Source organism: Symsagittifera roscoffensis, chromosome 8, assembly GCF_963678635.1.
Source record: "Symsagittifera roscoffensis chromosome 8, txSymRosc1.1, whole genome shotgun sequence".
Taxonomy (NCBI): domain Eukaryota; kingdom Metazoa; phylum Xenacoelomorpha; order Acoela; family Convolutidae; genus Symsagittifera; species Symsagittifera roscoffensis.
Genome location: NC_087069.1, coordinates 13,720,987 through 13,733,907, shown reverse-complemented (window position 1 = coordinate 13,733,907; position 12,921 = coordinate 13,720,987). Strand labels below are relative to the sequence as shown.

The window sequence follows — 12,921 nt, the reverse complement described above, 5'->3', positions numbered from 1 at the left end:
ACAGCCCCCCCACCCCCCTTCATTACAAGTCCCAGAAAGTAACTTGCATTTATTTTGATCGAAAGCGAACCATTGAGCACAATTACACAATCTAAATAAATGCAAGAGCAATTTAATCGTTAGCTCTTGGAAACAGGAGACCAAAAAAGATACTCAAACACAGGTGAAGCGGAGCTACGCACTACTCAAGCCAACACACAAAACAAACATTGCAGCTAGAAGACAGAAAATGAAACCAGATCAAATAAGTCAAATTTTTCTTCAAAAATTCGGAAAGCCACAACTCCAAATGCTTGACTCGAAGATAATTAATTTGAGGAAAACACATTCAGCAACATTTTTAGGGTTTAATAGGTATAAAGCAACATTTTTGAGAGGAAACTAAGCCGAAAAATTGGGTATACGCGAGTTGAGTTGACAACAATTACTGTCATCATAACTTAAAGATATTATGCCCTGGTTTTCTAAGACTCCTCCCCCCCTCCGTAACTACCTCTCTCCAGAAACATAAAAAGGATGTTTATAAGTCAGGGGCTTGTAGATAAACTATTTAAGGAAACAATCGAAAACTCTTTCAATTACAAGGAAATCGCTTACGAAGCAAGAAAAAATCATGGTGTGGCAACTAAGCCAGAAAAACAGACAGACTATAGGTGGACAATTTATAAACAGGAAAATTTCACTGAAAAAAAAAACAGATCCTGCCCGGATTCGAACACAGGACCGTTGCAATTCCACGCGTGATAGTTTACTCTATGCTAACCCACTGAAGAATCTAAGGAGTTTGATTTTTTTCAATTCAAGCTATCGAATGATTCAAGTGATTTGTGAAACAAGTTCTCAACCTGAAAGAAGCCTGTATTCAACGGAAGCGCAATCAAGAAAATCAACGTACAATGATTCTTTTGACTGCACTCTCGATTTAAATGGAAAACAAATGTCTATTTCGGAAAAAAAAAACAAGGCCAAAACATATAGTCAGCAGACAGTTGAAGTAGTGTCCATGAACTCGAGGAAACAGAAAGAACTTATTAGTTGCCTTTTTTCAGTTTTAGAATTTAAGGAGAAAACATATTTCAAGCCAAAGATGTTCGAATTTCAACTAAAGTTCATCATTCACACCTATTTTTAAAAAATTCACCCACTTAGAGAAAGCTGGTTCTTAATGTTATTTTTCTATTGCTTGGGAATTCTGAAGACTGAAGACCATTTTAATTTTCTCGCGTCATTTGCACTTTTGTTATTGAAAAGCGGAAGTTGCCCTTCGTTTTAACGAGAAACCTAACATCCAACTGCAAAGAGTCAAAATTGGGCTTGAACACCTTATAAGACTTCCTAAAAATGCAAAAATAGAAAAAAAAACACTAAATAAGTGATACATGATTTGAAGTTTTTTTTACTTCTGTTTCGAATTCTGCGCGGCTTTTTAGTTAATTAGCCTGAAATGAGCCTAAAAATGGTTGAAAAATCCTACTGCAACAAATTGGAAGAGGCTGATTTATTGGATTACAATTGTAAATTCTTGCTGAAAATAACTCTTAGAAATGAAAATAAGCAGACCAGTTCCTCTCCACAACGGAACAAATTTTCTGGTATTTGTTTTTGGATTGCAAATCAACATAGAAAGTGTTTTATGATGCATGTCACTAGAGTCCATATGACATTAAAATGCGCGAAAACACACACCGAAGGCCATAGTTTATTCACACTCATGGGCATGGTGAGAACAAAAACCTTCTGATATCGATAGATGCACGCCGAGAACTCAAATACCTTCTCAACTAAACGTATTTTAGACACCGGTTTAAAGTAGCCACGCAAAACAATGCTTCAGTTTGCGACTGTGTGCATATCTATCTACACTATCCCAGAAACGACATGAAGTTGATTCCTTTGAAGTTAAACATTGGCCATTGTCTTTTTCAAATCATATTTAGATTGAAATGAAAAAAAAAATAACATACCTTCAGTACCAAGCCTCATCGTGTTATCCAGTTGCATGTAATAATTCCATTTAATGTAAAAGTAAACAGTTATTAAAATTTGCGCGTGAAATTAACTCATTGTAAACTTGAACTATCTATAGATTCCCCAAAAACTATTTAAGCAACGACTTCTTAGATGAAATCGTGATGCTAAAACTGATTTATCTTAATGAAATAGATCACATATTTTATCGAATACTCTCACGATTTATAATCATTTAGATTCTGGATAATGCGAGGATACCAACGACTTTTTACTGTGACATCTACAACAAATTAAAAACAACGCCATCGTAAATTCTTTGTAGTAACATTGCAAAGTGACCCATACAATTTCGTGATAATTCTCAGACCCATTCAGTGTTTGAGCTAGGGAAAAGCAAATAGGCGAATGGGGACTAGAACACTACGGGCTCAGTTTAAGCAAACCTATTTAACTCACATTTCTGCACTGAACAACATGAAAGGAAGATCAGAAAGTATGAATATTTCATCGAACTCCCACTTCGCCTAAACTGAAACTAACTTCACGAGTGAAAACGGAGAAATAATTACTTAACAGATGGAAAAGTTCTTTTTTCGGAAGATTCTCGATAACTACTAGTCTGTTTTTTAAGTCAAACTTTCTCTCTGCTTCATTAAAAAAATAAAACAAAACAACCAATCTTCCCGCTTCTATTTCGGCCGCACAGTCTTTCGGCTAGGATAGCATTGAATAAGAACTCTGTTCACACAACTAACGGTACGAGCTGTATTAATCTTACTCCAGTTATAAGGTACAAACTGGTTTAACAGTTCTTCACATGAGGTTTCAAACGGACAATATCAAAACGGGTTCTGACACAGAATGGCGATCTAAATGACAACAGGTGTGCGAAGAGCACTCGACAAACAAATAGTGCAATCAGCCGAAAGTTCGGTAGGCAACTATTGCATAATTGAAGCATAATTCTAAAAAATCACTCAACAAAATCAAAAATCACATGCATAGGATAGTTAGAGCATCAAAAAATGTGTGAATAACTTCAGCAAAAAATTATCTTGAGTAAAAAAAATATCATATTTATCGAAAAAAAAACAGTTTCTATTAAAAATAAAACTTAGCAAAAAAATAAGCAGAAAAATTTTCATGGCTAGATTAATAAGACTCAATTCAATTTCTTGAAAAGCTATAACCTGAGAAAAGCACTACTCGGTTTCTGATGAGTTCAACTTTCGTTTAATTGTAACACTTTTTTAATCTTGAAATTGTACACAGGTAACTATAAACAGCCTGAAAACAGTTATTATTCAGTTCAATTCAAGTACAACTTACACTATTGCGAAGTTACATTTTGTTTGTTCATTTCCAAACAAACCTACAGTAGTACAGTCGAATGGGGGTAATTTGACAGGCTCACTAGTTTACATTACCGATATTGTCAGCTTATTTAAAGCAAACCCGATTTTTGAGATCTGCTCAAGTTCTACTATCGACAGGAATTGAATTACAACTATCTCAATGGTCATTCAGCAAGTAACAAAAAAAAAAACAGAAAAGAATCGAAATCAGAGAACCAATTAGAAACTGCATTATGTGATTGACTTCAAAGTAAGTTTATGAAATGATCGGCTAACCAGACGGAACTCCCAGAAGTATTTCAACAGAACGTAACTCTGCCTTATGTTTACCTAGGATTACCTCAATGGACTTTCATTTTACACCTATAAGAAATCTGCACTTAACGCAAAATTTTCCTCAGTAAAATTTACATTAGTACGAAACTAGATGGCAATATAGTAACTCTGTGGTCATAACTTTTCAATGATCAAACACTGAATCTCTAAACGCGAATCATGATTCGATCACAGAATAGCGTTTGAGAAAGCTGTACTACTAAACTAAGCAGCCAAATTTTGTTGTATAATACCATACCTTTAGCATGGGTTAAAAATTATATCAAAAAACTCTCACGCATTCTCAAAATGATCCTATTGTAAAAAAAACTCCTCATTTCGTCTAAATGATCATGACATAAAACGAGATATTTTGAGGAACCGACCGCCTTTTGCTGGATCAAAATGGGTTTCAAGAATTGTTTAAAATTTAGGGTTTGAATCAGGTTAAATTTTACTCTGACATTGCAGCTACAACTTGAGAGAAACAAAAACAATAAAATAAATGCTCGATAAATACTTCAAAATGCTGTTTCTGAACCATAACTCTTGGTTAAAATTAGGACAAATTCGCAGTACTTCGACATTTCATCTTCTTTGAAATGGATTTCGGTGTTTATTTCACGGGTTAAACATATTTACCAACACTCTAAGCTCAACTACTAGAAACTGTCTCGAATGCAAGCAAAAACATGTTGATTTTGTTTCAAGTTCTTCTGCTTTTTATAAAACACAATATCAAAAAGATGTTTTGAATTTTACAAGTCAAAATCAAAAATAGCCCAGTATTTTTGAAAACTGCAGAAGTAAGAACATAACTTGAATTTTGTCCGTCAAAACTGTTTAGAATTTTAGTTTTACTGGTTTGAATTCAAACCAGTTAAAAACTTGTCAGTCTTTTTGGAAATTGAGAATATTATCATACTTGATAATAAGGTAACGATTTGTTACAGACGGGTTTTGTTTTGATAGACAATTAAACCCAAAATTCAGGGTTCCTAATTCCATTCTCAGCTAGAAAAAGATTTTGTCTAGTTGATTCGATTTAATCCTGATGTTTGCTATAATGTATCTCGACTGAGATATGACCACAGTATTTTCACAATACACTACCAGATATTCAAGTTACACCTCACGTTATTTGTGCTACCACAATTTTTTTCTTAGTCCCCGGTCTGCTCAATGCCCCCGATCAACTGTGGGGAGGGTAATATCATCCATTTTGCCGGTCCCACCTTGAGGAGGCGGATGACACAGAGACCCCTATAACCGTGACCAAAGTGGGATTCTATCGCACGACCACCGTGTTGAACGACGCTTGCCTTACTCCACTCGGCCGCTGGTGCTAACACGGTTTTGCAATTCCAAAACATAGCCAACTAACAGTTGCAAAAGAATAATGAACGCAAAGAAACTGAAAAAAAAAGTTTTCAAACATTTTTGAACTTTTGAATTTCGAAGAAAAAAAGATGGCCTTAAAGCTCTTTGGATTTGTAAAACAATTTATGATGGACAGTTTTTTTTGTTTAAATTAACGCAATTTGAGAAAACTGGATCAATAAGTAATACTTATATTTCGCAGGGAAATCTGATAATTAATTTCTATTTTCGAAATAAGAACTCAATCACGTTTTTCGCGACCTTTACAATTTTGCTGTTCAAAAATGGAGTTCCATTCCTTTTAACAATATAGAAATGCACTGATCTTAAAAAGAAATCACAAGTCAAACCGCGAAAAATCAAAATTGAGCATGAACAAATCCTGAAAAAAAAAACAAAAAAAAATCAGCAAGACTTATAAGAGTACTCACTGCGTTCTTTACTCATAATTAGAGTCTCACTCCCACGTAGCCATTTTGACCGACCATAAGGCAAACTGCACGCAAAATATGAACCCTCCCTGACTGATTATTGACCGGAGCTCCCCCCAAACCCTCTGATCATCATTAACTGCACTTACATTAAGATTTGCGACACTGCCACTTCCATACCGCTCCTGGTGATCTCCAACGAAACCTCTTCCCCCTCCGTAGCCTTGCTCAGAATTATAATGTCCCTGCAAGTCCAGAAAAGTCCAATTGAGGTAAAACTTGTGATGATCTTGAGCTAATCTAAACACATGTTTAAATATGATCAGATGCGGATTTACGATTTTCTCCAGCGGGGAGTGCGGATTTTTTGGGGTTTCCCAAATCAAAATAAGTCATTTTTCTAATAAAATGTGCGCCAAAAATGTGCGCAAAACAAAAATTAAGAAGACCGTTTTGAGCTATTTTTAACAAGTTTTGACAAAATGAGTTGATTTTTTTCGGCGCGTTTCCCCTCAAAATAGATAATAAAATCGCCCCAGAAATGAATTTCAGTCAATTGAGCCAAAAATATTTGTCGTAAAAGAGTCAGGAAGGCTAGGTGGCAAGTACGCGAGGAGACTTCGCTATTTAAAAGGATAGTTGTTCTGATTTCGCTGCTTCTAAGGTGAATGTATTAGTTTAGATCCGGCTAGATCACTAAGTGACTGGAAGAAACTATGTCGTAAAGTTTTTTTCCAGCCGATTGTGGTTTCGAGACCATGTAAAATAAACGTTCATTAACCAGCCACAAACTAGTCCTTAAAGATGAAAATAGCGCCACCCAATTTATTGACGAAACACTTCAAATAAAACTAAGACGCTTATTGTGAAATGTATCTATTGGAACCTGATCTAAACTACATTTTATGATTGGATAAATTAAATGTTTTACCAATGTAAAGTATTTAATATTAACCAATCATGATCCATCTAACTAACAACCCACTTATTTGTAAGTGCTGAAGTTACTTGTAATTTCAGCACCAGAGAGATTTGAATTTAACTTAGAAATTAGTTGGACTCTCCCGAGCACTTCAGCAGCCGCAATAAACCAGTATACCCTAGATCTATTGAGCCTAGCAGAGACTAGTTAAACAACCTGAGACTAGATAGTATAAGAGTAAGATTAGGATCGGTATTAGACTAAGAAGTTGCACGAATCTATCCGGCCGAAAATAAGATAGCGTGACGAGCAGACGGTGTACCCTATCCGAAATTACTCTATGAGTTAACCAACTCGGTCCTAACTCATCTGGTGCGACCATAAGTCTCGAACAAGACCTTACTAGATTAGAATTAACCAAAAATAGATTAGAAATTAAACAAAAACATTTACAAAATGTTATACGACAATAATTTAATTGAAATGTCTCTCCGACTCAATAGATCAGAGCCAATATTCCGAACCATAATAGAACTACCCGGAATTGGAAGAAGACCTCGAACCAAAGACGACATACGACAAAGTAGAAACTTGCCGTATAGTTATATGATAGTTCGGCAAAAGCCAGAACAAACTTTTATATTTCGAATACTACTTGCAATGAATTTAGATTTCCATTTGCAAACATAAAACCTTGAAGTTACTCTTCAAAATCATTTCAGGCGCTAAACAAAATTATTAATATACAATAACGATTGATAAAAAGATCTAAGATCGTTCTCCTAAAATTCTGCAGTAATATACAAAACATGTTTGAAAAATATTTATTGAAAAATAAAAAATAAAAATTAGTAGCATGACAATAAATGGTTAGTAATCATAAATCATCCTGTTGTTCCAGCTCCATCACCTAAAACATAACAGCAATCATAAACCCACTAATATCATCAAAACACTAAATCTTTCCTTTACACATATTTAAAATTTTATTAAAACTTAAATTCACTTAATTTTAAAACCAGATCATCAAGGCTTATCCTTGGATCTTAAATCATTTTCTACTTAATTAAATTTCAAATTTGATCATCAAGGCTTATCCTTGGATCAAACAGAACAACTTTGTTCTCCCCCACCCACTTAATTAGTGTCTAACGACCTCAAACGTCGATTCACTACCCAACCCTTTCTAAAGACCCAAGACTAATAGAAATTTTTAAACAAAACTAATCATTCAAATTAGGATAAACAGTGAAGAACTTCGGTTATTCATCCTTCACTTGACCCCCCCTCTTACCAGACCCAGGATAAATCTTAGACTTAGTAAGTTTAAAATAGTATCTAACGAACTACTCGCGTTCTAATTATACCTGAACCTTGTGGATCGATTTACTATTCTCCAACCCTTGAACACAATCACTACCCCTAAGTAAGATTAAGTAAGTTAACACCTTAACTTATACTAGCCACGAGAAAGTAAAAAATCATTCTTCGGAATCGATATACTTTTCTCTCCAACCCTGAACAAATAGACCCAGGTTAAGCTAACCAAAAAATCGTAAGAACTAACAGTTTAAGAAAATAGAAATCATTTAACAACCTTTTGCATCCGTCATTCTAAACCTTATGTCATTTAAAAACCTAGGAAATAAACAAACAATCGTTTTACACAATTGTGAAATAGATAACAAAAAATACGACCTTGTAATCACACCTCATACAAAAACAGTTGGATACATTCGAACAAAACGACAAACACTAAAGAGAAAAATAATAACTAAACAAAGACAAATAACACGAAAAAGATTTTCAAAAAATCGAAACGCATTTTCAGAATCAGAAACCAACAGTTTAAACGAACTCTACAAACTAAAAGAATCAATAGATAAAAATTGCCCAATTCACGATCAATTATATTTTTCTGACTCAGAAACAACTTCAAATTCATCACAAAGAGGAAAAAGAAGAATAAAAAAACAGTACAAACACAAACCAGTACATCTATACAATTGGAATCAACCAATTCGACACATTAATAATTACATATTAACAGTCATCGAACGGAAAAATGAGTTCAACGCACACCCCAGGTGACGAAACTCCAGATGATGATGAAATCTTTCCTTTTATAGTAGACGCAGACACTGATAGAGGACAACACATATTTTGTCAAAATTTACTCGTAAATTTATTTGAACCCGGAATCAGTCCATGTAAAACAGAGTTCCCCGATGTAAAAATCAAAAGACAAATCATAGATCACTATCTAAAAGATATATGCAACATAACACAACAGTATGGAATCTACTCCATAGAATTCACCTCACCAAACCATAATAATAGAAAATATACAATTCAAACAGACGATCTTGATTTAGAATTTTCAAAAGTTTTTTCAGAATATATAAAAAGCATCCAATATCATAACTCACAAAGAGCAAACTCCATATTCACCAATGAAGTTTTCGCAATAATATATAGTTATATTTCAATATTAGAGAACGAAACCCCAATAACAAATGTCTCACCGACAGAAACATCTAAACATTTGAAAGTACGACATGAAATCACACTACTCTCTAGTTATTTAAACATCATTAAAGAAAATTTCACGAAAGACGACGTTTCACAACATACAAAACACGATCTACAAAAAATTTTGGCATGGTTCATAATAGATTATTTCACACACAATATTGATTTAATTGCACAAGCAAGAAAAAATTTTAGACCCCAAAATTCGAACGATGATACCGCTATCACAGAACAATCAGATTATGTTTGGGACCCCGAATGGTCTCATCCCGTATTTATAAGCTTTCCACAATCAATCTCAAGTCAAGCAATAGGTACAATATCTTACATAAGAGATTATGTAAGAGTAATACCATTAACAATTGATGCAACACCATTAAACTATAATACATTTTTACCCGATACACAAAATAATAGTTTAAACTCGACAGTCATACACAACGAAAACCTCAATGGAACTAGGAATCTTACTCAACAAGATATCCAGACACCATCACACTTCATAAATGAAGAAATTGTACACACAACAACTACACAACAAAGTATTTCACCAATACGCCCAAATTTAACAACACCAAGAAATACAAATCCTTCACAAACACAGGTAACCTTACAATCAACCGTTAAACCTTCGGTTGCCCCTAAATATTCACATATGGATTACCAAACATACAGACCCATGACAATACCATCAAAAACACGCAAAACATTCACTAGAAACAACTTTGCAGACCATAATTATAATTATACACATCCATCAAAAACATATAATCAACCACAAAGAAATTTTAACCAATATACAAGATCTCGAAATTGGGATAACCCAATGGCCCAACCTAATTCAACAAATTTCCAAACAAATCCTCCACGGGATCACAGTGAAAATTACCCATTTTTTCAACAAAATAAAAATAAAAAACAGACATCTTATCAAATGGATTATTTATCCTCAGATGATGATTTCTTACAACCAGATATATTTGCACAAAATACTCAAGAATATCGTAGACAAGGAATACAGAGAACACGTACAAATCATAGAAATTTTTCTCCACAACCAATAGATGCACAAAATCAACAACCAATTCAACAACAAAATCCAATTAATACACAATCTTTTCAACCAATTCAACAACAAAATCCAATGACTGCACACTCGTATCAACCATCACAAATGCAAAATGAAATACCACTCCCATATTATCTCCAACAACATGAAATAACAAGAAACCAACTTTCAAATTTTTCTCAAATGCCAAATGCAGCAGAATCATTACAAATGACAATGAATCCATACCTTATGGGTGGATCATCAATAACATCAAACAAACCTTTAATGGTTTTCACAGGAACAGACCCTGAATACTCTGTAGAAGATTATTTAAATGCAGTAACAGCAAACCTGATTTTAAATATTGGACCTGAACCAATTAATACGCCACTACATCAAAATTGGATACATCGACGCACAGCGTTAATACAAACAACCTTAGATGGCGCAGCCCAAAAATGGTTTTCAGTACTACCTCTAGAAATAAAATCAAACTGGAAAAGGTTTACACAAGAATTTTCAAAAATGTTTGACTCCGAAAGAAACAAACAACAACAAAGAGTTTTATGTAATGAAATTCGCAGATTACCAAACGAAACCATCAAGCAAATAGCAGTACGAATCGAAACACTAGTTCGAAAAGCATATTCATTAAATACACATGACTATAAAAACACAAAGATGACAGAAATCTTAATGATGACCTTAACACCACAATTAAGGAAAATAGCAATAAAAAAGAGAGCATCCCATCCTTCTTCAATTCGAGAACCCGATTTAGATTTTCGAAAACTAGTAGACAAATTAGAACAAGCAGAAATCACGATGAAACTAGAAGAAACGGAAAATCTGAAATTACAATACGTTAACAGAATTGAAACGACTCCCACTAATATTAATAATATACAGGAATCAGAGACAGACCTCGTTGAAAAAATCACTGAAATACTCAATATCTACGAAAAGAACCCAAACTTTAAAGGCAAACTATCTTTCAAAAAATGGTGTAATTATTGCCGACGATACGGACATAGTATTTCCGAATGTAGACAAAAACAGCAAGACAATCAAAATAAACCTCAAAAATATAAAGAACCAAATAAATCATTCTATCAATACATGAAAAAAGATCAAAATCTACCGAACAAAACAGTCCACAGCAACAACAGTTCAGGAAAACCACTCCCGAACAATACAAATTATACAAGAAATCAATCACCATATAACTCAAGTTATAGAGGAAGATCACCAGAACGAAGAAACACGTATAATTCATCACAAAATCACTACAATAGACCAAATAGTCGAAATAACTACTCCAGATCAAATTCAAATACACAACGATTTGTTTCTAGATCTAATTCCCAATCAAGAAATAACTACTATCCAAACAACCAATCACGAAATTCATCATACAATAGGAATAGAAACTACTCCTATAATCGAAATAGAAGTTATTCAAACAACCGAAACCAGAATTACCCGAACAATCAATCAAGGAATAACTCATATAATAGATCGAACTATAACAGACCAAACAATAATTACCAAAACAGATCGCGAAATAATTCACAAAATCGACACTCAAGTTATAATAATCGTTATAGAAATTATTCCCAATCACCACACCGGAATAATAATAACTATAATAATTCTAATAATCGCCACAGAAGTAGTACACCTAAACATCAAAGACAAATCAATCAAGTACAATCTAATCCAGAAACAACATCAGACCCTCCAGGTATTGATGACACAGTAACTGATACGTTACAACTCAATCAAATAAACTGTACATCATCAGATTCAGAAAGTGATACTGAAAACACTCTTTCTATCAATATGATAAAAGTCGAAAATGACTATGAATCTGTCATATATGAACAACCCTTTTCATCACACATATATGAAAATCAATCAGAATTTCTTCAAAATTATTACACTACACCCATAAATTCCACACCAACGACACAAGAAACAAATGAGATTAACACTACAAATCAAACCAATAAAAATACCAAAACAAAATGCTTGAATACAAACCACATTTATCAAAATATACAAAAAGAACAACCCAAAGAAAAAATTTGGACAATACCATTTCTCTTAGAAAGCCCAAGAAATAAAGAATTTCAATCACCAGACCTTGAAATAGATTTTTTAATTGATTCAGGAGCAGAATCAAACATAATAAACATCCCCACATGGAATGAAATAAAAACTTTACACCCAAAGCTAACACCTCTTGAAACCTCCAGTAAGTTAGCAACAGCACAAGGATCAACATTGATAAACTACGGAAAAATCCAATTATTTCTCCTCCCCACCAGAACAATGGAACAAAGCAAAATTTTAAATAAGCCATTTAAACAAATATTCCATATCACTGACATTAAATATAATATCATTGGAATACCATTTATTTCGAAGTATATACCAACAATTAACATACTAAATAGTAAAATATTAATCAAAGATAAATATACAAAAACAAAAGAAACATCCTTAACATTTTTTCAAAGATTAAATAAACAACCACCATTCTTTTCAAAATTCTACCCGATATTTAACAAACAAAGAAAACACCTAAAACCACTATCAGGAAATATCTATAATTTTTCAATCAAACAAGTTCACCAATATGATAAAGAACAAAACAAACAAAAATTTTATATGTCAGAATTTGAATTCAAACCTATTCACAAATTTTTCAAAATCACAATCTCATCCATAAAATATTTGAAAAATTCGAATTCCGATATCATTTCCTTACATGTCTATAACAACACACCTTACCAAGTAACATTACCTTTAGGACTTTTAGGATACTGTGAAACCAACGCTACAATATCACCAATACACGAAAAAGCCTATCGCGTAAATAATATACTCCAATTACTAGATATTTGCCAATCTACAATTCTTAATGAAGAATTATCTATAAATAATATAATAAGTAACGAA

The 12,921-nt window shown here is 33.4% G+C and overlaps 1 protein-coding gene across 2 annotated transcripts in view; it reads right to left on the bottom strand.

Annotated features, from left to right (window-relative positions):
• Positions 1–12,921, bottom strand: part of LOC134853404 (uncharacterized protein DDB_G0283357-like) — an 88,165-nt gene that overhangs the window by 33,667 nt on the left and 41,577 nt on the right. For both annotated transcript variants that reach the window (XM_063869399.1, XM_063869400.1), the window contains exon 11: positions 5,602–5,752. In XM_063869399.1, the coding sequence (XP_063725469.1) occupies positions 5,602–5,752 (151 nt within the window). The remainder of the gene's footprint in view (positions 1–5,601; positions 5,753–12,921) is intronic.